The sequence below is a fragment of the Anastrepha obliqua genome, chromosome 1 (assembly GCF_027943255.1).
Source record: "Anastrepha obliqua isolate idAnaObli1 chromosome 1, idAnaObli1_1.0, whole genome shotgun sequence".
NCBI classification, from domain to species: domain Eukaryota; kingdom Metazoa; phylum Arthropoda; class Insecta; order Diptera; family Tephritidae; genus Anastrepha; species Anastrepha obliqua.
The window spans coordinates 91,614,652-91,642,449 of NC_072892.1; the positions used below are offsets into that span (position 1 = coordinate 91,614,652).

Here is a 27,798-nt window from a genome sequence, read left to right on the forward strand (position 1 = left end):
TTGAGGATTGGAAAAGAAACAAATATAATCTGCAGGCTAATGCTGTTCACAGTGTAAAACGAAGAAAAAATTTACAATGGTGCGTATGTGTGTTAAGAAAGATATTTTACTACAAAGGATATGCGACTTGTGGGTTTATAATTTTTTGTTAAGAATAAACAAAAAATGCTAAACGGAAGTTGTCTGAAAGGATTTTTTTACAGTAAACTGAAATGCAATCCTATAAAGCCCTACAATTTTGTCGCGTATCTAATTTCAAACGTTAAAAGGTTGCACTTTTATGGTTTCAGTGATGTTGTTGCGTACTAAGGATAAGTGTAATATCAGTTTGTAGTAATTTTTAAAAGTTACTAAATAGTAATACTGATTAATTGCTCAGTGCGTTGGCGATTTAAAAATCACATATAAAGATACCTTACACATAAAATAGATGTACATACGTATATCCTTAAAAATTTGGAAATTATTATTCAAGGATATAAAGTTGTATTAAGTGTTCTTTTTAATTAAATATTTTTTTAAAGTAAATATTTTATAATTTTGCGTTTTTTAGCACAAACTATGCAAATTAATATGTAATTTTTAACGTCAACGGGTAAGGAAGTGATAAATTTGGCCCATACCAAACTCCATATACGCCCGTGGATAATCCTTTCGCGGTCAATCAAATTTTTGTACAAACATAGGGGCAGGACTACAGTCCCTGTCATTCATTATATCCGAAGATATAGCAAGCGCCGCATCGAAACTTAACTTGCCTGACTGTTAATTTTTGAAATCAAACTCAAAGGGCATGAGGGTTATAGCTTGTATTAGCAGATGGACGGACGCCTAATTTTCAAAATTCATCCTTTGTACCAAATTTGAGCAATTTTTCATTTTATAACAGAGATATCACATTTGATCATTTTGGAAATATATTATTTGCGAGGTGGGCATCGAATTCACCTACTTTCGATATCAACGCATCTTAGACATATGTATATATGCAGCTCTAACTATTTCTCTTAGTCTAGTTAACATATCATATGTGTCGAATTTGAGCCAAATTGGGCCATAAATACGTTTTTTACGGATATTTTGAACTCAACTCCGCCTATTGGCGAATCGCGCGATTTTCTTTTAATTGGATTGAAGAGAAACTTTTTCAGTTTACTGGTCACATATATAAGATATTAAGGCATAATAATGCAATTATTACACATAAATACTAAATGAGTATTAGTACTTTTTAGTAATTTAAAAGAAAAAAGTATTTCCAGTTAATAAACAACATAAGCTAATATGTGAAGGAGATGCATGCACGTCCACCTTGAGATGTGTTGGGCCTTTACTGCTCCAATACTTCATCCAGAACCAGTTCTTTTAGAAAACCTAAGATGGTATTGTGTTGGGCTAATCGTAGTACCTCTCTTCCGGCCTAACCAGATATTTAATTTTTACTTTTCGAAATACGTTCGAACTCCTCTGTGTCACAGTGTTCGTAGTCTGCAGAGAGGATGCCTTTAAGCATTTAACAGCATATACACACAAAATCACTCTGGTTCTTGTTGTTGTGCTCCACACATATACGGGGAATGCTGCTGAAGTGACAGTCCTTGGCCGGATATAAATACGGGTCGTTCCGCTTATGTAGAAGCGACTGCCGTGGGAACGGCACTCTGGTTCTACAAGTACATATAAGTAGCTTCGTTAGATCTCATATAACGGTAGGTCCTGGAAAAATGCTGGTTCGACGGGTTGGGTCCAAAGGGAGAGGGGTCTTAGGCGAGTGGGTTTAAAAAGGCATGTGAATAGGTAGTTAGCATCGTGCGGTGTACCTTCACATGCCGGGGTCGATTTTAGTTGGTGTTTGATTTGATCTCTTTGTCAATTATATGAAGGTCTTTGATAATGAGTAGTCCTTTTTCCTGCTTTAACTTTTTCGATACGTGTTTTGCAGGATGTATGTAAGTAGAAACATAATTTTTCAATACATATATGAAGTTGAAGTAAAGCAATCGATATGATGTGAGATTCTGGCACCTTTGGCGAAAGTGTTTAGTGCTAACTGCCACGAATTCGGCTATTGTTTTGCGCATCTCTTAAATCGGCAGCATACAAAACTTTGGGCCTCATTCTCCTCTTTGTCATTTTCGTTAATAATTTACTACTTAGCATCAATAACGAAATTATCAAGGGAAATAAATATTTACGGAAACCTATCTATGCAAAATAAGAAAAGTATCAGCTTAGCATTTGCAACAGGACTGCAAACATTTACAAGTACTGCTTTTGATTGATATATTTTTTATGTGCTTGTTCGAAAGCCCTGTATGTCTTATTTACAACGAAGTTTTGAGCTGGGATATATGTATATATGTGTCCCAATGGAGTTTAATAGTGGGACATATTTGACCTAACTGCATTTTTTACACATGTATTAGAAAATTTCTATGGTCAATGAACATTATATTTAATTTGTTTTTTTATTGCATACAGTTGAAATAAAGGCAGATAATAATAAACTTTAGCTTGAGTCTTTTTAAAACTAATATATTTTAATTAAATTTAAAAGAATTAGGAGCTTACAAACATTCTGTGGGAGAATAGTATCCTTGGGGGATCGAAAGGGTTCATGAATAGGTAATTCGAATTTTTTAAATAACAAAATTTTTTATTTGGTAATAATTTATCTTGTCTATAGTAGGTACATATAAAGAAATTGAGAATAAAGTACTTGCTGAGTCTTTCTTTTAAAAATATTTATAATATTTGAAACAAAATAGTAAATATTGCCATTTTCAAAAACGATTGATTCCTTGATAACTTAACTTTCCTAAATAAACAGCCGTTCGTCTTGACATTGCTCTACGAGGGTTGCCTTCCATGTTAGGCGCCCAATAATAAACAAAAGTAAATTAATAATGAAAATGGCTTTACTGCTTTTTCAAAATATTCTCCGGGAGAGTTGATAAACTTCTGCATTCGTTTGTACCAATTTTCAAAGCACTTTCGCCAATCAGAAGTGGATTTCTCCAACACGCGCTGTTTAAAGACTTAAACAGCTTCTTCAGGCGTTGAAAAACGTTGACCTCGCATTTTATTTTTGATGTTCAGGTACAAAAAAAAAATCATTAGGGGCCAAATCAGGGCTGTAAGGCGGATGACCCATCAATTCGATCTTTTGACTGCTCAAAAACTCTCTGGTTTGAGCAGATAGGAGAGAGCTCGCTTAGTTTGGTGAAGAGGGATCCGCCTTCGATGGTTGATTTTTCTTAATTCTCCGAAAAAAAGTAAACAAATGGTTGTGTACCACTCAGAATTGACTGTTTTAAGTTTGTCTAGTGAAAAAAAACAGGAGTTTTTCTAGAAAAAACAGGAGACCATTTGCTTTGAGGTGCTTCCTCGCCGAACAATTTTTGTTGGTTTAAGCCGTCTTGGAACACCCATACTGTCGATTTCTGTTTGGTTTCCGGCTCATATGCATAAATCCAAGATTCGTCACTTGTTACGATGCCATAGATTTGCTCTGAACCATCGAGTCTAAATTTCTTCAACATTTCTTTACACCAATCGACAGTAGCCCTTTTTTGGGCAATTGCTAAACTATGCGAATCCAACGAGAACATATTTTCTCAGCGACCAAATGTTTATATAATATTGAATGGATTTTTGGATGACCATCACGTAATTCACTTTTGAAGGATTGGCGGCCACGTTGGAACTTGTGGTACCAGCGTTTTACAGTGGCTAAGTATGGAGTTTCAACGCCAACATCGAAATCATGCACGAAAATTTTCACGAGTCAATTCCATCTTTTGAGCGAGATGAATTTTTTAACTTACAAAAGAACAAATAGAGCTCGTAAGTGACGCCATTAAATGCTACCAAACACCGCCAAAAAATCCAAAGTTTTCGATAAAAAATAGAGATCTCATCATGTAGTGTTTCTCGTATAATTGGAGAAAGTTCATCATTCATTTCATTCGCAAATACATGTTACCGAAAAGTTGTATGTATGTAAGTCGCATGCTGCTAAATCAAGCGTTGACGGTTAAAATGTGATTTTTAGTGACAAAATTGAACAGAAGTTGACCAAAATGCGGTAAATTGATTTAATGAAAATCAGTGAGTGATTACGAATGACGAATGACCGTGACAGTGTATTTCAATCATGAACACGGCCTTAGGATAAACAATTATCACTTGAAACGTTTCAGTTAAAGTTTAAAAAAATTTATATTAGGTGTTTGTTTACGATTTTGATACCGAGGACTAAGATTACTACTTTAAATAGTTTTGCTTACTTTGACATACACTTCGGAATGCGCTGGAAAGCCTCAACCTATCCAGCGTTTTTAAAGCAGAATAAAATTTATAAATGAGTATTTTATAAAATCTGAAATAAAATTATAAAATTATTTAGCAGCTTTTATGGTAGCTCTCAAGCATAAGAGTGCTTTCTAAGATCAGAATTATTCGCTCATTGTCATACCATTGAAAAGAGAAAAAGGAAAGCTGGAACAGAGAATGGGTAAGGGGTGAAAACAAGAACGAAGACTATCTACGGTTGTACTAATTACTTCGTGCATTGCTGTATTTATCGGAGGTATTTTGCATTAACAGTGAGAGCCAAGATACTTTAATCTGAGCCTCGCGAAAGCAGGTCAGCTGCGGAGAAGGGGCTGAAATGATTTCATTTTCCAGACAGCTATCACAAAAGCGACTTGGAGTAATGTCAAGTCTCACCGCATGGATGCCTAACGGATAATTTTTGGCGAGGATACTCACAACAATCGGGAGCTGAGGCTTTGTATGACCAGAAGGATCTCGCAAGCTTACATGCTGATGTACTTATCCAGAGCTTGCTGTGTCGACACAGATCTATAGATAGTCAAGGAAACGCCAATCCTCTCCACCTCACGAGTCTCTAGTTTATCATAGACAACTCTAAAATAAATGGGACAAATCTTCGCAAAAAATGTCCTTAAAAACAATTTTATTATATATAAGTTTCAGGTCTTCGTTTCCCGAACGTCCCGGATGTGTCACTTCAATGCATTTCCCAAAAATTGATTTCACAACCAGCCGTCTAGAACATTTACTAGGAACAGTTTTTAAATTATTATTTTTCTTCTTTCCATTGCATTTGCATACTTTTCCAGGGGCTAGAATTCTTTTTCAAATTCGGCTATGCGTTCCTCATCATAACGCTTATGATAATGATATGGATGTCTTTGGCGCGCGCCTCGATGCATATGCATGAAATGGACGAAATGCGCTATCCGCCTTGCACACAAAACGCACTCTGCACGTGCTCGAAATCATCGACGGATCTGGGCGTCGTGCACTGCAAGGATGTGCCATTTCCGGCGCTGCCCAAAATGGTGAACGAATCAAAGGTGCGTCGAACCATGCAGCATGCACGAAAAATGCTACGCCTAAAAGTAGTTGTAAATTCTTATACAAGAAATTGGTTTGCAGATTGTTCACAGTACGAGCATATCATACTTTTAGGCGCACATTTTTTACATACGCAATGTACAAATTTTGTTTACAATTTGTCTATTTTTTGAGGTTTTTATGCTACATATGGAAAATACGGGTTTGCGCGAAATTGAACCTTACTTCCTGCAATCGACAGGTGAGCTATTTAGCCGGATTTTACATATGCATTTACCTTTTTTATTACACTTTGCTCTCTTAACCGCTCAGGCATGTATCGCTTGAAAATATATGGCAATCACCTGACAGAAATACCCGACGATGCCTTTATGGGGTTGGAACGTTCACTCTGGGAGCTGATATTGCCGCAAAATGATCTTGTTGAGATACCGTCAAAATCGTTCCGTCATCTACAGAAGTTGCGTCATCTTGATTTGGGTAATAATCACATAACACAAGTGCAACACGACTCATTTCGTGGCCTCGAAGACTCACTGCAAACGCTGATTTTACGCGATAATTGCATTTCCATGCTGATGGCACATAGCTTTTCTGGTTTACTCATATTGGAAACATTGGATTTGAGTGGCAACAATCTTTTTGAAATTGATCCTAATGTCTTTGTGGATGGTATGCCCCGCCTAACCAAGCTATTACTGACCGATAATATTCTCTCCGAGATACCATATGATGCGCTCGGCCCGTTGAAAACTTTGCGAACCCTGGACATATCACACAATGTGATATGGTCCTTGAGTGGCAACGATACGTATGACATTAAATCCACCACAAAGCTTAATTTGGACAATTTGCACTTGGAATATAACCACATCGATATGTTGCCACCAAATTCGTTTAAGAATTTCGACATTGTGAACAGGACATTCTTCGATGGTAACCCCATACACACGCTCAGGGTAAGTAGATGGATGGAGGGAGAGAAGTAGAGAACGTGAACTGTGGTCGATGATTTTAAACATTTCAATTTTTTACAATTTGTCTAACGGCTCTGCTAGGAGGATGCCTTCAAGCCGGCCAAAATACGTGAGATCTATATGCGTTACTGTGGCCTGACGAACATCTCGCCAGTGGCATTCGATAGTTTGGTCAATAGTCTGCAGATACTGGATTTGTCGGGCAACAACTTAACGCATTTACACCACAAATTATTTAACAATTTCGATGTGCTAAGGTGGGTATGAGGTAGAGAGGCAGAGTGTTCGGGGTTGAGGCAGTTGAACCTTGTCTATTCATTTTATTTATTCCACGCGCAGCTATAAATACTTCCTTGATTTATATGCTAAATATGAATGTTAACGTTATTAGCATTGATGTTATGTTTGAGGTCTCCCAACGGCATGTGGAGGTTAATGGTGGCGTTAAAGCGGGTATGAGTGTGTGTTGATTCTTACAAACATACGTGGAATACTCATAGTCCAAACAGGTGGTGGCGCCGAGCTGCTTTCACTGCCATTTTAATCCGATTGACCGAAGATGTGGGCTGTAAGGTAAACGAAAAAAAAATACCCGACTTACGCTAAAGAACATATTTAAACTTTAAATGGCATACTAAAACAACAAAAAGTGATGAACGAACGGCAGCAAAAAAAAAAAAAATTAAATTAAATATAAGTACAATTGTTGACCGAATTGGGGGAAAATATTTGTAGCTTTTAAAAGGTAGCAATATGGCTTCTGCTAACTGCCAGAAAGCGTATTTAAAATCGTACAAGTTTACCTACAACTGGTATATGAACAAATAAGCAATGTTTAGCATATCGTTAGGCGCGCAGACCGAGCTGTTGCTTAGTATTTGACCTTATTGACCAATTTGAAAATCATTATGTACAAATTAACATTGTTTGCGAAAATGAGGAAAGTCTTAGTGAATTTTTCTGTTTTGCCAACGAGTTTTATTTATGTAGAGTATGCCAACACGCCACTGCTTTAACAAATCCATCATTACCCCATACCGTTAGCGATTAACGTCTATTTACCATATACACTCTCTCTTTCGCTCACATTCTTATATATCTGTATAAATGCAGAGTTATTAGTCTACGCGATAACAAAATTAAGATCGAACAACCTTTGGAGACTTTCAACGCCATGCAGTATACCCTGCTGAAATTGGATTTGAGCGGCGACAAGAATGATCCGACAAATCTGCAAACGCTACGCAAGTAAGTCTCGTATTTGACATTACTTCGCAGTCAAAACATATGTATTTATTTGCAAAAAGTATGACCAGAATGCGAAATATGCGCTCGCTGTCAATGTCGCGCATGGGTAGCGCCACTTCGATAGGTCCGGATGATTTCAAGGATTTTGGTGTTGAATTAGAGGATTTGCAAATCACACGCGCCACTCTCGCCACAATACAATCGCATGCTTTCAAACATGTACGTGGACTTAAACGTTTGGATTTTAGTGAGAACGGCATACAAACGATTGAAAATGATGCATTTCATGAGGTGAGCCAATTGTGAAATTCGAGAATGCGTATCAGAAATGTATTTAAATTTGTTTGCTTATACGTAGCTCCTTGACTATATGCATTCTATCATTACCAATATTTTTAACTTTAAACTAAATCAAAATCAATTATAATACAATATAAAATCAATGAAAATATTAACTTTGTTTTCATCGATTATTTCAGATTGGGCACTCACTTATATCGCTAAAAATTTCCCATGGCTTCACCGGCGCTGCCCTACCGGCCGAACCGTTGCGACATTTGACGTCACTGCAAGAATTGGACTTCAGCAATAATAAAATTACTAGCATGAGTGATACCAGTTTCCATTTTTTGAAGAATTTGCGACTACTAGAACTGCACGATAATCGCATCGAACAGGTCATGAAGGGCACATTTCAGGTATGTAAACGTTGATGAACTGCTTCTGCTCAACTATTTTTTGGATTTCTTAAAGGGTGATATACATTCGAAGCTAGAGGAAATATCATTGCGTTTCAATCATCTAACCCAAATATCACAGCATACTTTCTTCGATCTGGAGGTGAGTCAATCCTTTTATTGCCAGTTATTTTTCTTATTTTCGGTAAGAATATATTCTTATTGGGCAATTTGTACAGGCTTTACGCAAATTGCATCTGGATGATAACAAAATAGAACGCGTCGAACGAAGAGCTTTTATGAATCTGGATGAATTGGAGCATCTCAGTTTGCGTGGCAATAAATTAAATAACTTGGCTGAAGAATCGTTTCAGGTAATAAGCAATTAATAATACCCATATTCCTATATACATGTTTATGAATAAAATATTTAATAATTCCGACAGCCAATTTAGTTTTCAGTTTTACTGCTTAGAATGCAAGGAACTTCTTAATAATTTTTAAGTAATACATTTTTGGGGAAATTAAGATATAATTAAAATTGTATGTTATTTCCGTGGCTCCAGTTTATTAAAAACTTGCTTAAAAAAGGCTATCGATTATTTTTGTAAACTAACCGCTTTGTATAAAATCCAGATGAAGCAAAGACGCTTGGTAAATAGACACAAAATTATTTATGGTTTATCTCAGATCGGCTGTTCTTTGAAATATCAAGAAAGAGTTCAAATCGGAACTTATTCTATTATTGAGTGGAAGCCTGTGAGATTTCTAATGTGCGTTGCTTACATACTAAGTACCATCAAAATCTCTCGGCTCCTCTTTCACTTTATTTTCAAATATCTGATCGTTGGCTGTGTGTAATGTTGCAGCATGTGACGCTGCAAGCCAACAGCTCAGGCTACTTGTGGCTTCTGCAGTAATGACATTAGGATGCACCGTTCTATGCGGTTTTGTGTTTTTTTGCATTTCTGTGATAGATCGAATTCTTATACCTGTACTAGTCTTCATATTGACTTGGCGTGTGATGAAATTTGCTGCCGAGTTCGTATTGTCTACTCTACGCTCACGGACAGTTGGCCAGGAACTGCGTACGGCATTTATATTGTGCACGGTCTTGCTTATTTGCCCTTCTTGGATTTGCGGATCGATATTATTATAACCATCGCCAAATGCATGTGGTGACAACACAATATCGCCATATATATATGAAGGCTTATGCTTACGCATATGTGAATTACATGCTTTAAAATTATTGAATGTTCTATGACAAATGTTGCATGTGGCACTGCTGAAAGGATCCAAAGGATGTTTTCGTTCTGACTTCTTTTGCGTTGTGTATCTTGGGTTACTTGTGGTTGCTGCTTTATTGATTGCGGAACTCTGTTCTTGCTTTATGCTGCATTTAGTCTGTAAAATGAAAAAAGTCTTTAGCAGCTGCAATGTATTCCTGTGGCGCAAATATTATTAACCTTTGTGGTTATATAGTGATTTAACTTATCTTCTTGCGGTGGCGGCTCTTCCTTACATGCAGTTTTGTGCGTCGATAGCGTTGTCTGTCTTATTTTTGAGGAACGGTAGTTAATGCCGTGCACCGCTTGCACATGATCGCGAAGTAGTTTTGGGGATGTTGGGAATTCTTCGCCACAAATATGACAGTAAAAGTCACATTCTCCCCACAACCAATGACTCAATATCGACTTATTGCTTACAAAAAGATGCCAACAATTCAGACATCGTATACATTTTCGCTCTTGTACTGTTATAACTCGACCTTTTCGCAATTTCTTCTGTAAATATTTTTTATCACATAGACGTGGAATGCTAAGACGCATATGTTGCATCTGATGTGTGGCTAAGGAAGACTGGGATTCGAACTTCAACTCACAGTAGCGGCATTTAATGCTTTTCAAAGATTCAGTTGAAGTCGAACAATATGACAGGGGGATATCATCTTGGGTACTACCAGCTACACCGTTATTTTTCACTGTTGTATCACTGAGTTTGGCATCAATTTTGCTTTTAGATGAATCGAATGCATCATTAGATTTACTTACAGGGCGCAACGTGCAACCATTGAGGGCTAACATTGTTTTCAGCTCTTTTATCTCCGGTGGTGAGCTTGTTGTTGATTTGGTGTTAAGAAGTCCCAGGGATTTTTGTATTTGTTGAAAAGCTGGCCCATTTACTTCTACTCTAGTATTGTTCACAACGGTATCAGGGACTTCAAATGACGTATTAGTTATTTGAGATGACTCTTTGGGAATCATTTGACCGGGTATTCGTTGTATATCCACAAGAAAATTTGTTTTTATTGATTTTAGGGTTGCGTTACTAGAATTCTGAAAATATATTGTTTGAAAGAGAAATCGAAAAAATTCGTTAACAAATCTAGCTGTGGATGGATTTAAAGCTGAAAATCTTGTGTAATAATATTTCAATTATTCATAATTATATTTCTAATAAATAAATAAAATAATTATTCAAAAATTGAACAACGGTCTTGTTTCGTGAAATTGAAAATGCGTGAACAATTTGAGTAGTCTATTTTTTACTGTTGAAAAAAAGTTAAGAAGGCTGGTAGAAAATTACTACATATTTCTTATGGAAACAAGATGGGCAATGCCCTCTTGAAGATTCACTGGAAAAGTAAAAAATAAGAAAATACTGAGTTTAACAAATTTGCTAGAGAATTACTACCATGGCAAGTTTTTAAATATTTCAAAATTCTGCACACAAAAAATTTCTGTGAATTAACATTGAAAAATGAAATGGACCGAACGTTATCAAATTATTTTTGAAATGATTTGTTACTAGTGACAAAAAATTCGCCACATACGACAGTAATGTCCGAATGGGGGATGAGAAGAGCTGCAGTTCTTCAAGCGCCGGTAACAAAGCAAAGGGGTAATGGTATGTAAGAGAATAGAAAATTATGAGCTATAATTGCAAACTGACTCTGATCTACAGTTAGTTAGATTCATCGGTCACCATAGTTAATATCATCTAACGGTAGGCCAAGGAAATGTGCTGTTTCGACAGAGTGGGTTCAGAGACGATTTGGATAGGTAGGAGTTTGATCTGCTACAATCTGCGGAATGTAACTGTACCAAAGTAAGGCGGGTTTCACGAGACAGGTGAAGCTTTCCGCCTGCAATAAATTACTACGTAGGTACCTCACAAGCTACAATATACCTCTATCAAATCCATTATGCGCACGTAGCCATGGTTTGGTTGCACGCGACGAACATTATTAGTCCACTTCTCCTGAGTTTTCATCGCACGCTGAATGTCGGCATACATAAAATTAACGTTGTTAATACATTTTTTACAAATATTTTTGGGCAGCGGATCGTGCTGATACATCTATGCACAAGAGAAATATTAACATTATAGATAGTTCATATTGCTTCACGAAAAATTTATTAGTGGCTCACGACAATTGGATAAACCGCAAGTATTTTGCATAGTAGTGCGTTTCCACTAGCCGAAGTGAAGATATTGATGTTACAGATGTCGGCTAGTCCACAAATCCGACACTTTTTATCCTCCATGCAGTGGGCATTCATGTTGCCAGTTTCCATTTTCACCGATTGCCTAAACTTGGTCAAAACCGCCTGCTTTCAGAGAGTATGCAATTTGCAAATTTCCCTTTTCTGTTTTTTAATTTCACATATTTTCCAATTAATTGTTATTCTCTTGTAAATTTCGATTGGCATCTGTATGTCTGCTGAAAAGAATATGTCAAAAATTGTATACATAACCAGTGTTGACATTTTGAGATCTTTCCCAATTCGTACAGGGAAAAATTGGGTGACCAGAATTTTTTATGTTGCTTAACTTTGGCGAATCTTGCTAACTTCGGTAAAATTAGAAGAAAAAAATTGTTCATGTAAACCATACGATACCAACAATTTTCGTAACAATAGAGTATAAGCTTGATATTTGTGGTGCTATTTGTTTTAATGTTTTATATCTTTCTTAAGCAGTTATACAGGGTGATTTTTTAAGGGCTATAGGAAAGTTTTTCCAAAAAACACGTAAAATTCAGAAAAATGCATGAAATTTTTATTTAAATCGATATTACAGTCCATATAATTTAATGTTTGAAGATTATTTCTTGCAAATGTTGATCGCGACTGCGCTTCAAATGGTCCATCCGCTTTGGCATACTCTTTCCAATGTTTCGGCCGGTATCTCACATATAAATGCTTTAATCTTGTCTTCCAATGCGTTAATTGAATCAGGCTTGTCTGAATAGATATGAGCTTTAACATAGCCCCACAAAAAATAATCTAAAGGCACGATCTGGGTGGCCAATTGACAGGTCCCGAACATGAAATAATATGCTCACCGAACTCACCTCTCAACAAGTCCGCATTTTTATAATAACATTCAATGATTGGCAAGCGTTGTTCGTTTGTAAGACGATTCTTGGTTAAATTATAGGCCAAACTGAAGATGTTTGACAATGAAACAAAACACGAAACGTGCGTCAGCTGTTTAAAACAACTGTTTAAAAAGATAATAGCTAAAAAATCACCCGTTAGGTATAGGGTTGTTCAATAGGTGCGCTTCAACTTTTTTCCGATAGGGAGGGCGAACGACGCAATATTTTTTATTTTCGCTTGTCATTTGTAAACTTCATTAGTATACATTTCGTCATGGAACGCTACACACTTGAGCAACGATTGCAAATCGTGCAAATTTTTTATGAAAATAATCGTTCTGTTGCTGCTACTTTAAGAGCATTACGGCCATTTTACGGTCCATTTAACAAGCCGTCCCGTTTTGGGGTTATGTGAAGTCATTGGTCTACAGTAACAAGCCGGCGACGATTTGTGAGCTCAGAGCCAATATTGAACGCGAAATTGCTGGAATTTCGGCCGATTTATGCAAAAGTGGTCATGCAAAAGAAATCGAAATTCATACTTAAATGTATATGTTCAAACTCGATAATAAAAAAAAAATTAGTTAAAAAAGTCAAACCGTTTGTGTTTTATTCAAAAAAGTTCAAAAGTTGAAGCGCTCTTACTGAAAAACCCTATATATTAGATGTGTTACTTAAAACGTCAAGAATTCTTAACATTATGGTAGTTCGCAAAAATTGTGGTGATTAGTGATGAAATCAAACTATTCACCTAAGTTGCCGGCCTTAGCCGTTTTTTTTTTTTAATTTGGCAATAATTTCCGTAATATTTTGCTTGTACGAAGTATATTTTACCACAGTTGAGGGATGTGACGAACCATTCCAACTGAGAGGTGACGTTCCAACGACAGTCGGTTGGTTCTATGCTACCGAAACGATTTATTTCTGGTCAAGCACTCCAGCCCCATTCCCCATAAATATATGGCTAATGTTTACGCGGCTACAACAACAACAAAACCACCTGTTGTTCAAGAATTTTTAGTTTGTTTCCAAATAAGTTTAGTTTTCAAATTAACAAAGCTCCTTATTATTGCGAAATTCTAACTGTTAACAGTGACGTGGATTGTTAATTAGAAACTAGTACGCATGTACATCGTCTTGTCCTTGTGCATTACCAGACCCATACACTTCGTTTCTTTATATAATACAATTTCCAAGCAGTTTTCCGAACATATTTCAAGCGGAGATGTAGGCCATTTGTCTATGTGCAAAGATAAACTTAGACAGGAATGAGTGAATCGTCATTCTGAGTGACAGTCAGGGGGCACTCATGACCCCATCGACCTGTGCTATCAAATCCTCACACTTGAGTGTATCGAGAAACTTAATCTAGTAGGAATGCACAATTGCTCAGATCTGAAGAGTTAGGGCTAAGGGAGGTTTGCTGGCACCAAACTATGGGGCTACGCCAGACGAAATCCTTACTGGGAGGGTACTATCAAAAGAAGTTTAAAACTCATAACCCTCCTCAAGAATAATCTGAGAATGCACAGTTCACTGTAGACTGCGAACTTATCTACACATGATCGGGATTTGGTTTACGGACTCTTGCCGTTTCTGTGAATAATCTCAGGAGACTCCAATACACCTTCTCCTGGAATGCAGCCCTATAGCGCGGAGAAGGTTGAGACATCTTTGCCAATTGCAGCCAATTGTGCCTTTCGCACATACGCTCAATCCAACCCAGTTCTATTCTGAGTTTAATAAGGGAACTGGGCTTGGATGAGGTACAGTGATGAGTAGATGAGTCTATTATACAATTTAGAAAAGGCAAAACTACCGTCGTTTGAAATCCACAATGGGGTGACCTTTTTCAGGCTGTTTTCACGTAAATTGCACAGAATACACTCACATCCAGTAGTCGTGTTTGAAGATCGTTATCTTTCTAGTATTACCTCTATGTTTCTGCTTTCAAAAGATTTCTTTCTGTTTATTCTGACATTGAATTACCAAGCACGAATAAATGATGTACTATATTGCAAACGCTCGTAAAGCTTTTTTTGCATCTTACTTGTATTCCGTCGGAGCGTGATCATATATGAATGGTGGTGGTCTCGCTTTAGAGCGGAAATTATTTTGAGGCGAAGTTTCCCTCCCACCACAAAACCGACTTTACATTGACAGCTATCCTTGCATCTCTTGTGTGGCGTTGATACCACTTTTTGCTCTTAAAGACAATCGCCTTTCTTGTTAATAAAAAAAAAATCACTGACTTGTGGGCCAAAGATGCCCGAATTCTAGAAATTAATGCTTAGAAAACCTAGTTGGACTTTTGTTATAAGTTTGAGATTAGACCTTCTTGATCTCGTGAGATTTTTGCAGCACTGCACTCACGATGATAATCGAACTACTTTCCTATAAATGTAAACAGCTTGTTTATATTGCATCTCTCATTTCGAAATTGGCAAAGCACGATCCAAAATCACGCGAATAGTTTATCATCGAAATAGTATAATTTATAGACAGATACAGATAGATTACGTCAAAGGACATACGATAGCGTCATATGGATTCGTTTTTATGGCTTTAACGTTATAAACCTAGTACATAGGGGAAATGTGATATCGCGATCTGTAAAAGTCATATTAATATAGCCTAAAGGGGTCCAACCATTCATTTTCTGACCAAAAACTTGACGCGAATGTAAAACCAACAGTCTTCCAATAGATCTTAAAATAAAATGTAACTAGTACAGGTTCCATTACTATACGGACACGGATTATATTCTCTCTAAATATCTTTGAGTAGGAAGTACAATCGGCGAATTCCTAAATCACTGCTGAACTAGAAAAATAAGTTTCAAGGCATGTTGTTTTCAAAATAGTGGCATCTCGTTTCTTTAAAATACTTATCCTACCGGACGACTCCTTAAATGTTGAATGACTCAGATGTGTGACTTCGCATGGAGGCGGTATGAAATCAGAGTCGGGCTATCACAAAATCCTCTTACAACATCGGCTTAGTTTGTTATAGTTAGTCAGGGTAACCTAATATTTTTAGCCTTCAAACAAGCTTTGCATTTAATTATTTGTTTCATAATGTTCTTGTGGTAGCAGTTTATTAAGCCTTGCCAAAGTTACAGCTGTTCGATAAAGTTTTGTCATGGAGGTAGCTCCAGGTATGATACTTTTTCGACGGGTTCATTTGAGTTGGCATGTTAGTAGTGGTTTACTTATGTTTAGATTGGCCGTCGTGTATCCTGGACAAGTAGGGGCTTAATCTACTATCATAATAAAAACGTAGGTTGTGCCAATGTTAAGCGGGCCTTACGAGGCAATTTAAGCTACACGTCCACGATGGGTGGTAGTTTATCAGTGATGGGAGTATTCGTCTGGTTTTTGGGAGGTGTTATTTATTCCTCCTAATAGTCCGAGAGTAACAACTTGGTCCTTGCGGCATCAACACAACAGCAACAATTATTTATTTATAATTGGCGCGTACACCCTTATTGGGTGTTTGGCCGAGCTCCTCCTCGTATTTGTGGTTTGCGCCTTGATGTTGTTCCACAAATGGAGGGACCTAGAGTTTCAAGCCGACTCCGAACGGCAGACATTTTTATGAGGAGCTTTTTCATGGCAGAAATACACTCGGAGGTTTGCCATTGCCTGCCGAGGAGCAACCGCTATTAGAAAAATGTTTCTCTTAATTTTGGTGTTTTCACCGAGATTCGAACCGACGTTCTCTCTGTGAATTCCGAATGGTAGTCGCGCACCAATCCATTCGGCTACGGCGGCCGCCACAACAGCAACTGCTTGCTGGAAATTAGGTAATGACTTTTAACTGGTATCATAAGGCCTCAGCCGTGAGCAGGGTCTAAGATGAGAAGTAAGCAAGCTCTCGAAGAGATTACACCCTTTTCGGGTGTTTGGCTGAGCTCCTCCTCTTATACGAGGCGTTAGTCCTGATGTTGTTCCAAAAATGGAGGGACCCACAGTTTTAAGCCGACTTCGAACGGCAAATATTTTTTATGAGGAGCTTTTTCAATGAAGAAGTACACTCGGAGGCTGGCCATTCCTGCCGACTGGCGACCGCTATTAGAAACAACTTTATTATACTGTTTCATGCACGGATATTGGAACCAACACACTTCCGAATGGCATATTGGTGTCTCACCGAAATGTGACTGCCTAACGTCAGATCGACCTCCCTTTTTGAGCTTGTAGTGCAGGACGCATTTAGCGGTACTTCTTCTAAAAGGAAAAATTATTCAGAGCCGTTACACCAGTATTGCATTCTTAAAAGGCGTTTGTCCACGAAACTGGACAGATTTTGTACCATCTACGGGCAGTGGATGGCCGATCTCGGGTGCGACCAGGCATCTGCCCGTCTAAACAAAACTTTATTTATTAGATGATATTGATAAAATTTTACTAATGCTTACTTTGCTTCCATTTCAGAATTTACCCAAATTAGAAATTCTCGATATGGCCTTCAATAATTTACCAAATTTCAATTTCGACTACTTTGACCAAGTAAGTACACACATATGCAGACATTTAGTATATGTATCCGTTATAAAATATTGAATTCTCTGACAGGTGGGTACTTTATCTAATTTGAATGTGAATGTGAGCCACAATCAAATCAAAATGTTAATGTACAACAGTTCATGGACGGGTCGGAATGATCATGGTGAGTATACGAGTACGAGTATGAGCATGATATTTTGTAACAGGCTCAGTAAAACAATTACACAAAATGAGTATTTATCCACAGGTTCAATGTATCACTCAAATATTAAATTACTTGACTTATCACACAATAACATCTCTTTAATACATCCGGGCTATTTCCGGCCGGCGGAAATTTCGTTGACCCACCTATACATGGGTTACAATTCGTTGATGGTGAGTTGTCAAAGGAAATAAAGGAATTAAGTAATGTATAAGTAGATTTTTTTAAATAATTATCATTGAATAAAAATTGGGTAGATCCAGTAAAATTTAGTCAAACAGGCACTAGCTTCATTTTATTTTTTATATTCGCACGCAACTCCAAGGGTATTATATTATATAATAATATTGTTCACAAAACGATTATGTGCCATAGCATAAAGATATTAAGAGAGATATCGATTTATGTATGCTGAAATGCGCTGAATGTTTAGAGTAGTCAGTTTTTAGCCATGTCTGCCCGTCCGTTCGTATGTACGAGAATTCATGCAAAAATGAGTGTATTTTAATCAAACTTGGTACACATTTTACTCTTTATCCAAGGTAATTTCATATAACGGTAGTTTCCAAAAAAGAAAAAATTGATATTATCTGTTAAAAATAAGTAAAAAGACCCAAAACAAAGAAATATGATGAAAGTAAAATCTTGAAAATCGGCGGATCCTCACCTACTTTTCGGTAAATACGTGTATCTCCTTAACAACTTAATAAAACTTTCCTGAACTTGGTAAACGTATTGCTCACCACCTCACTTAGATCCGTTATAAATATTGATAACCACTTTTGTTATGTTAAGTTTAAATTATTGTCTGCCCGTTTATCTAAGGGCTTTTACTTGAGTTTGTTCCATGAGTTTGTTTGACTCTAAAAATGTATAGCCAGCCCAAATTCAATTTTACTAAAATGTGTGCGGGTACATAAAGTTCTGTCTATATCTAATTTAGCACATCTTTACTTGTTTTTCACTTTGACTTCTAACTATTGTAGAATGCCACGCGTGATGTCTTCGGCAACATGCCACATTTACAATGGCTGGATTTGTCTTATAATCGTATACATGAGCTGGACTTTGATGCATTTAAAAATACCAAACAGCTGCAGGTATGTGGTAGATGGCATGTTAGCGTTTTTAAATTAATTTTTTTTTTGTTTATTCACTAGCTTATTTATCTGGATCACAATTACTTAACAGACATTCCTCAAGACATCTTCAAACCAATTAACGCTTTGCGCGTCGTTGATATGTCACACAATCATTTACGTGGTTTACCCGATAATCTCTTCTATAATGGCGGCATGGAAAAGTAAGAAAAATGGCTTATTAATATACACATGCACATACTATGTGTATTTATATACACTTCTGCTCACATACTTAAGTAACTTTAATAAACACCTTATAAATCAAAACTCGTAACTTTGGTCAAAATCCACAAAAATTTAACGTGTTTCAAAAAATTGCCTACACATTTTCAACTTTTTATCAGTATTTGCAGAAAACTTCAAATTTTCAAAACATTCAATTTCTTCCCTATAAAGAACTTCCAAGCACACGATTTTTGACCGACTTTAGACTTACATTTTATTACAGTAAAATTCAATGGTCTATAAAACTGCATATCCAGATGTTTTCTGGAAATCCTGATTAAAAAGTTGAAAATTTGATTTATATTGTGTTTGTTGAAGTGACTTAATATGTGAGTAGAAGTGGTTTTCGTTACACAGTGAACTATTATATATTTTTAAATTAACGAAAAAATTTTGCATGAAAACTGTTTTTGAATACTATAAACAAATAAAGTAAATTTATCATTTGAGCACAAGTGTATATCAAAATCAATAACATTTCTAATTATCTCAACAGAATGGACGTCTCGCACAATATGTTGCTCAAAATACCTTCATCGTCCCTATCCAGCTTAGCCGCTTTGACATTGTGTGAGTTGCACTTATCCAATAATTTCATCTCGACCATACATAGCATGGATTTGTCAAATAAATTTAGGGTGAGTATAATTTTACGTATGTATGCGTAATTGAAATATATTCCCATTATTTATTTCATACATATTTATATTTTGTAGTCCCTTCGCTATCTTGACATCTCCTACAATTACCTGTTGCGCATAGATGACGCAGTTTTCGCCACTATGCCACGTCTCGCTGTGCTCGATCTATCACACAATCGTGATCTAAAAGTGATGGACAAATCCTTTATGGGTTTGGAGAATTCGTTAATTAAACTGGGCATGGAAAATGTTTCTTTGAGCACTATACCAGTAATACGTTTAAAGTACTTGCGTGAATTGCGCTTGGGTTATAATGAATTGCCATCGATACCTCAAGAATTGGCCTTCAATATGAGTAATCTGCGTATGATCGATTTGTCCAATAATGACTTAACTAATGTACCACTAATGACGCAATCACTGCCGCATTTAAGGTGGGTGAATGACATAAAGTTGCACTCATTATATGCATTTTCTTTTTTTACTTCCCTTAGAAAACTGATGCTCTCGGGCAATCCCATTACCTCGCTGAATAACAATAGTTTCGATGGTGTCAATGAGGATTTGGAAATGTTGGACATCTCCAATTTCCGCTTGCACTATTTCGAATATGGTTGCTTGGATTCATTGCCACATTTGCGTTCGCTCAAACTTACCGCCTATTCACATTTGGAACATTTCAATATACCACATTTACTGCGACATCATCATAATATACGTGAACTATGGATTGAGGCACCACAGCCATTTACGCGTATAATAAAGAAAGGTTCAGGCGCGAATCAGGACATACAGCAAGTGCAAATGGGTCAACCTACAGATTTGGGTCGCGAAATGGAGGGTTATTTGCCGTCTAAGCTGACGAATATCACTTTCAGTGGCCCGCAGTTTAGTAGCCTTAATGAGCGCATTTTGAAGGTGAGGTTAAAAATGTATAGTACACAGACTCATATGTAAAGTACATATCGCTAGTTTGCTGGAGGAACGTCATAATCTTACAAAACAAAAAAATTAAAGTTTGCAAAAACGACGTCTATTTTTTTTACCAAAAATGTATAGTGACATAAATATAAACCCGATCTTATTAGAAGAAAATATACCTTTATTTTTACTTAGAAAGCAAAAGTGAATTAAAAATCTTAAAGGCGTTTCATTCAAATTTTTGATTTTTTTTAATATAGTTGTGTTGTTCTTCCAGAGAGTGAGCAATATGTATTTGTATTATATTTCTTTTTAAGTGAAAACTATGTTATTTTATTCTTTTTACAATTTTTTTTTTATATACTGCCCTAACCTCACATTTGAATATTAAGAAGTCATTTCGTATGGGATATGAATAAGTGTTATTTAAAGCCTTAAATGTCTTTTATTTTATTGAAATATTTTTAATTTACATTTAGTATGTACATATATGAATTTGAGAAAAAAACTCGTAGGAAAGATACCGGCACTATTTTTAGGGTATTCAGCCATTATAACTTTGTTTACATACACGACACAACTCTGCTAAGGAAATTGAAGCTGTTCGATCTCGTCGGTGTCCGAAATATGGTAGTCTGTAGCATCACATTCCAGCACAAAGAGCTTGACTTTGTCCTGATTGATAAACTCGAAACCAAACCAAGGATGATAGATGCCACTCGGCTTAGATGTACGTCCTGTACAAGGACCTAACATCACCTTAGAATACAATATTACAAGTACATCTACATATGCAGTCTGCAAAGGTCTGCAGTACCTGCGTCTAAGATTATACCAAATACAACGAGAAATGCGACTTGTCGCAGATCCAATAGACGCTGCTCACACGTTTCCGACATGATTTTACCCAACGCGAGTTGAGAAAGGCAGAGGGATGCTTTATTTGAAGAAAGAAGAGTGAGACTGAATGCTTGAATATGAAGAGCTTGTGATTGTTGGCCGAAAGGAAAAACGCCATAAAATGCAACTAAACATTTGGCAGTTTACAAAATGTTTAGGACTCTAGTCGTTCCTTTAAGGGATTGGAGTCAAGAACGCGCTTAAATTACGGAGAGCACAGAAGAAGATGAAAATAATAGTTATATAATTGATACAGCCTTTGGTAAAAGTCTTTGTTGGGTGTTTTGTTGAGCTCTTCTTTTAATTTGTTGTGTGCATCTTGATGGTGTCCTACAAATGGGGTGACTTACAGTTTCATGACACCTCCGATCGGTAGATGATTTTTATGCGAAGCTTTTTCATTTCGGGTCGATCTGCTAAGGGTCGACCTCTATTACTAAGCACTTTCTTTTCTATCACCTTATATTTTGAACCCGATGCAACGGAATGGCAGTAACGTACACACCCATTCGTCTATGGCGGCCGCCACCATCGCGGAATTAGTACTTTTGATATTTCATACAAGGCTTTCGCCAAAGAGAAACATAGTTGCTTGTATATCACGACGGTTGAATTTAGAATTTGTATAAAGTTTTTAACGTTAGTTTAGAAAGGGGACCCTATGAACAGTTTGATGCCAAACGAGATTTCAGTTAGAGTGACTTCCTTTCACGTCAATGTAGAAAAATATTTTCCAAGTTGCAGAACTAAGTCGTTCGTGAGCAATTTATTTTTATAGGAGCGTACATTTGTGCCATTGCCGAGCGAGGCAATATGGAGTTGAACGACGAAGTAGTTCCTGCAATCAGACAAAAATTTTTTAGCTCACTCGCAATGATTAAATAGAGGAGTAAATTCTTCTCTCGGCAAAAAAAAAGCACACTTTATAATAAGGAGAAGCTGGGACGATAACAACGTCCGATGATGCGGTCCGTGGACAAAATAAAAAAGATTGTGTGGAAAATTTATTGGCCCATGCTCTGCTAATTAGCAGATTGATCACTACTTCATAAATAAGTGTTGGGACATAAAAGAATATAAGCTACGCTATATGGATCTTTGAGCTCCTATTTATGAATCATACCGCCATGAAATGCGGCATAACTGTATGCGAGATATGGTTTCAAAACCCAAATCAACAACTTTCTAATATAGTACATACATACATATCATTCGTAAATTAAATGCATGCCACTCAAGAGAGTCTTTTTCGGTTTATGCTAGGGAATTATTATCTAAGGGACAAACAAAATTCAAAAAAGGGATTCTATTGATAAAACCTTTCTACACAGTTTAAGTTATTCATTAAACAATTTTCGTACATATTTTTATAAATTTCCTATCGAGCCAGTTTAAATAATTCATTAAATAATATAATGTCCGTAAATTTTTTTTCTTTTCCAGGGCATGCGTTCACCATATTTGTATATGCAACTATTTAATACTACGCTTAAGGAGATACCGACAAATTTCTTCAAAAATGTGGGACGCGTGCGTAATATCTCACTAGACATACGCTATAATAATCGCATGCTGAAAAAGATACCCAATCCGAATACTGGTAATGTGCCGTATTTGCCAAATAGCGTTTTTCTAACAGACCTAAAAATGTCCGATACAGATTTGAATTGCGATTGCGATTTAGGGTGTGTATAAAAATATTGTTTTCAACGAGATATTTATTTGTCTTTTTCTGTAAAATGCCATTGTACAGATGGGTAGAGTTTTGGCAACGCAAACGGCGGCAGTATATTTGCTCTTCACAAACTTGGACCGACACCGTATTTAGAACGTTTATGAATTCACCCTGTCAAGTTTATGGTCGACACAATTGCGATGAACATGACGATGATTTGCGTGAGACGCGCTGTGATAACAAAGGCGGACAGCAATTAATGGAAGTAAGTATTTGATGAAACATCCTAAGAGAGCATGACAGATTTAGATATTGAAAATAGAAGTTAAGCGAAATTCCGCTTGTCTGCCGGAGAAATCTCCGTTTGAGTTTATCTGTACCCATTAACTCAATAATAAGTCCAAACTTTACAGTCTTTTTTAGCATGTTACTACCTCAACAGATTCTAGTTTAAGTAATCAAAATATTTAAGGGCTTATGTTAATTATTAGTCGTGTAAGTTGGTGTGTGATTAGAAGGGCAACCAAAAATATGCCAAGCATGTTTTCTTTTTCCTTGAACTTGTTCTATAAACTCTTGACTCGTATACCAATGAATTCTTCTCATAAACATTCTGCTGAAAATTAAAAACAAACCACTCTTTTTTATAAAAATATAGTTCATACTCGTACTACAACAAAAGAAATTTGAAAATTTCGTTATTTGATGATGATGATAATATTTGACAATTTTTTTTTCGCAAGTGTCAAGCCGTTTCTTCCATACATCTTCGAATTTTTTTATATGAAAAAAAAAAGATCTAGACAGAGACAGTCACATGAAGCATGCACTTTGTTATACTAAAATTAAATGCTGCATATCCAGAAAAAATCTAAAAATTCTGGTTAAAAAGTTGAAAGTTTGTACAAAGTTTGAAACTTTCCGAAGAAATGCTGCTACCTGTTTAATGTATCTTGCTTTGATCTATATTTTTAATATTTATAAAAAAAATGGTGTGTTTATATTTTTCCAACGAGGTATATTTTTTTTTTTTTTTTTTTTTTTTTTCGAAATCGTAGGGGTATGAATTAAAAATACAAAAAATAGAAATGTTAGTTGTCAAAATATAAGCATTTTATAAGCATAATAAGTGTTTCGAAAGATTACGAGTAACAGATGTCGCACCGTATACAAAGTGATTCAAAATTAATACTCCATCGGAAGATATATAATTTTTGCATATGGCGTCATACGTCAATCATATTTGACACTTGAGAACTAAACAGAAAGTCAAAATAAAGACTTCCATCACTCAATATCATTTTTTTGTAGTAAGTAAAAGTTATTCAAAAACAAAATTGGATTATTAATATTTTGTCACCTTGTAAATGTGAAAAAAGCAGCTAGAGACATTGAAATTTATTTTTCTAAAATAACGCAAATAACTTGTGTTGTTAATGGAATATTATATAAGTTGTGCATCTTTTGGCTCAAGCGTGAAGACAAGTTTTCTGGAATCCCCGGTACACGTAAAAATATTTAAAAAGTCCGTTCCTATCTACCACTCCCCACGACCAATAACAACACGGTGAGGGACGTAGCTTGACGCTGTCAGCTACGAGTATTACGGCCAAGTCTTCGGGATCATCCGTCAAAGCAGGCACTCTTTTAATGGTGAAGATTCACAGGTGGTTAAAGTAGCACAGGATTTGTTGCGCAATAATGGTCCTCCTAGCCACATGGTATTTATTTACAGTAACTAAAAATTTCTGCTAGAATAAATTTTGAAACTAGAAGCAACATTATTGACTTTATCGGCACAGATAGAAATTATTATCAAAGCTGAAGCAAAACTTAATGATCTGAATTTTCCACATGTAAAAGCATTGTAAACCAAATTGAATTCGGTAAATGAATTAATCCGTTTGGAAAAAATATAGTGACTGGAATTTCTGCTTTAATTTCGCATCTATTACCAGCGTAAGGCCCATCGAAAGGTCTTTTTCCATATTTAAGAATGTATACCACGATAAAAGGCAATAATTTCTTTTTGAAAATTTGTCTAAATATTTGGTTATTTGCATTTTCAATGAATTTGCAATATTTCACATTTTTCAGTGGTTTTGAATAGTTTTGAATAAAATTTAGCAGATTTTTAAAAAAGGAAAAATTTAGCTATATATTTTCAGCATGTTTTTAATATTTTTCGTGCATATTTGAAGCATTTAAAATAATGCTTTTACGGCATATTGCCATCGTGTTCACCATTCCGTTGGCTCGGGATTGAATGCTGCATACATCAAATGCTAATTATTATTTAGAAAATTATTTTCTAACAGCTGCCATTCCTCAGCAGGCAATTTACTTATATAAACTTCTAGAGTGCATTTTCGCTTATCATTAAAACTATCTGCCATTCGAAGACTGCATAAGACTTTAGGCTCCGCCATTTGCAGAACAACTTCAAGACGAATACTGCACATTACAGGAAAAGCTCAACGAATTAGAGGGGAAAACTAGAATTTCAGTTATATTAAGATAACGACCCAAAGCATAGCACTTACAACGTATGTTATAGGTTATTCCGTAAATGGATAGGTCAGCCGAAAACTAGGTACAAATTATATTCAAATATTGTACAGTTAACGTGATGGTAAAGTTCGCCAGCATTTTGAAATTCGAAGGATTATATTTATACATAATGCGTATATACTTGCAGAGTACGAGTAGACGGAGTCGAAAAAAAGTTGTAAAATAAACCCCTGTATTTAAAGCTTATGTGGAAGGATTTCGTCACTGTAAAAATATTTTTTATCCATCCGCCAATTTTTGTTTGTTATAACTTGATTCTTTATTATCTGATTTTGAAAAGCAATATGTTGGGGTGTTCTAAGGGAGTTCCATATCTCCCAATATCCCTGTGTGTTCCAAAGTAGGATCGGTTGAACCTCCTAATATTTACTTTTTGTTTCATCTAATTCGGTTGAACCTCCTAATATTTACTTTTTGTTTCATCTAATTCAAATACTTTAAAATTCGTTAAAAAGTTTGTTTTTAAACTTAGTTTAAGGGGTCAGTCTACTTTGGAGACTCGAAAAAAAGGCTATATTCGTGATTTTTTTTTTGAGAAAACTATAAATGATAGTAATATAAAATTTGTTTGATTTAATAAATAAAGTCTTAAAATTCAGAAATAAATTTTTTTTTATTCAATTTTATAGTATTTTTAGTAAAAAAATAGCAGTGAAGCGTAACGTCTCAAACATGGGTTGGTGAGGCAGCTCCATCAGAACTCAAGAACGGCTTGTCTGAAACAAAAAAATCAAAATGTTTCAGATTCAGTAAGATACTGGCTACAAAATGACCCTCGGATATTAGGTTTTAATGAAGACAAAAAAAATGGCTGATAAAAATGGAAAATTTTTGATAGAACGGTTTTTTTTTCTCATATTTAAAAAAAATATATAGTAAAAATTTAAAATTTCAAAACCCCCGAGCGTCAATTTGGTGCAAATTATGTCTAGAATAGGTGATCCAAATTTTATGAAAATCGGTTGATTAGTTTTTGAGATACAGTGGAGCTAGATTTTGAAAACGTTGTTTTGAGAAAAACGCGTTTAAAGTTTTTAATGCACGCTATACGCGCAGGTAGACGAAATGATGTTCAGGTAAAAAAAAAATAGTTAGAGTGCTCGAATTTTCTTAAAATTTTTACACAATATTTCTGGATATATATACTTTCAAATTATGCAAAAAAAAAAAATTGAAAAATTTTAAAGTGACAAAGTAGACTAACCCCTTAAGAGCGCTTCAATTTATATTTCTGTCCCTCGGTACTTTTGCTTGCAAGCAGCAATTGGTGTTTCTGTACTGTTTTCAGAGGCTTTCGAGGTTCATCTCGAAAAAAAATCGCACGTGGACACTTTAATAATTTTTTATTAATACCTACTTTTGCCTTGTTTTTGAGAGAATATATTTGATTTTCATAATCATAAATATTAAAATTAATTAAATTGCAGTTAATACATATTAATACGCCACATATGTACAAATATTTCACCAGATATTACATTTTAGACGAAAATATTTTAAATTTAAAAATTCAGCTTGACGTACAAATGGAGTTTAGCGTGTACTGAAAACGAAAACGCCATCTTTGGACACCGTAAAAACTGGTAAAACTACGTGAAAACGACTTCGGAGCTCAAAAAGATACAGGGAGAACTTTTGCAACTTCTTCTTCTCATATGGTGACTCTGACCCGTTCTAGTGTACGGGCTTAGTTTTGGTGTTGAAAATGTAGCGTGTCACTTTTTTTCTTTAACAACCTTAATTGTATTTGTAAAATAATTACTAACTAATATATATGTATTATATGTGTCTTATATATGTATATCGAATGAATTAAAAAATATGATTTCCTTTAAATTTTAATTTATTTCTGTCTTCAGGATAAATATCAGCGAAAATTCACATTTTCTTTAACTGTACAAGTTTCATTTGGGATTAATGCATTTGCTTTTTTCTTTTTCTTCTGTTTCTGTTCACTATTCAGGCACTCAAATTCGATTTGGAATGCGGTTGGGATAATGCAGGGTGCCGTGAAACTTTCATACTCCTCATAACGGGTTTATTAATGATTGTATTTTGGATGTGACTGCTGAGATGCGCATTCAAAGTATCGGCTGACTTTTACAAAACCCTAGAGAAGGTATACGGAGATAGTCCGGTTTAAAGAGAATATTTTACAAATATTGTAAAGCAAAGAGATCACTATGAAAGAAAGACAAAGCAGAGTTGATGTGAGGAGAGGATAAAGAGAATAATTAACAAGTGTGCTGAAACATATAAGCGATGCCACCAATCTCTAACAACCCCACCACCAAAAGCGCAATTCCTGGACCTCAGCTGAAATTGGTTATGTAGTT

At 35.8% G+C, this 27,798-nt stretch overlaps 2 protein-coding genes across 3 annotated transcripts; one reads left to right on the plus strand and one right to left on the minus strand.

The window, feature by feature from the left end:
- LOC129251441 (chaoptin) lies at window positions 1–27,646 on the plus strand. Of its 2 annotated transcripts, none has more exons than XM_054890793.1 (21): window positions 1–79; window positions 5,148–5,384; window positions 5,560–5,626; window positions 5,698–6,344; window positions 6,444–6,619; window positions 7,476–7,610; window positions 7,670–7,901; window positions 8,090–8,308; window positions 8,364–8,450; window positions 8,527–8,661; window positions 17,111–17,185; window positions 17,252–17,345; window positions 17,430–17,560; window positions 18,374–18,487; window positions 18,548–18,690; window positions 19,251–19,392; window positions 19,471–19,829; window positions 19,890–20,313; window positions 22,660–22,901; window positions 22,970–23,156; window positions 27,426–27,646. In XM_054890793.1, exons 1-21 carry the CDS (start codon window positions 77–79, stop codon window positions 27,525–27,527), a joined length of 3,951 nt encoding a protein of 1,316 aa, XP_054746768.1. In that variant the 5' UTR covers window positions 1–76; the 3' UTR covers window positions 27,528–27,646. The 2 variants fall into 2 exon arrangements, with proteins under 2 accessions (XP_054746768.1, XP_054746775.1); XM_054890800.1 differs by having other exon boundaries at window positions 7,679–7,901.
- Window positions 8,757–12,000, minus strand: LOC129251453 (uncharacterized). Its single transcript, XM_054890804.1, has 4 exons — window positions 11,722–12,000; window positions 11,480–11,650; window positions 9,757–10,626; window positions 8,757–9,694 (listed from the first exon to the last, which is right to left on the minus strand). Exons 1-4 carry the CDS (start codon window positions 11,866–11,868, stop codon window positions 9,077–9,079), a joined length of 1,806 nt encoding a protein of 601 aa, XP_054746779.1. The 5' UTR covers window positions 11,869–12,000; the 3' UTR covers window positions 8,757–9,076.
- Window positions 27,647–27,798: the final 152 nt, after the last annotated feature.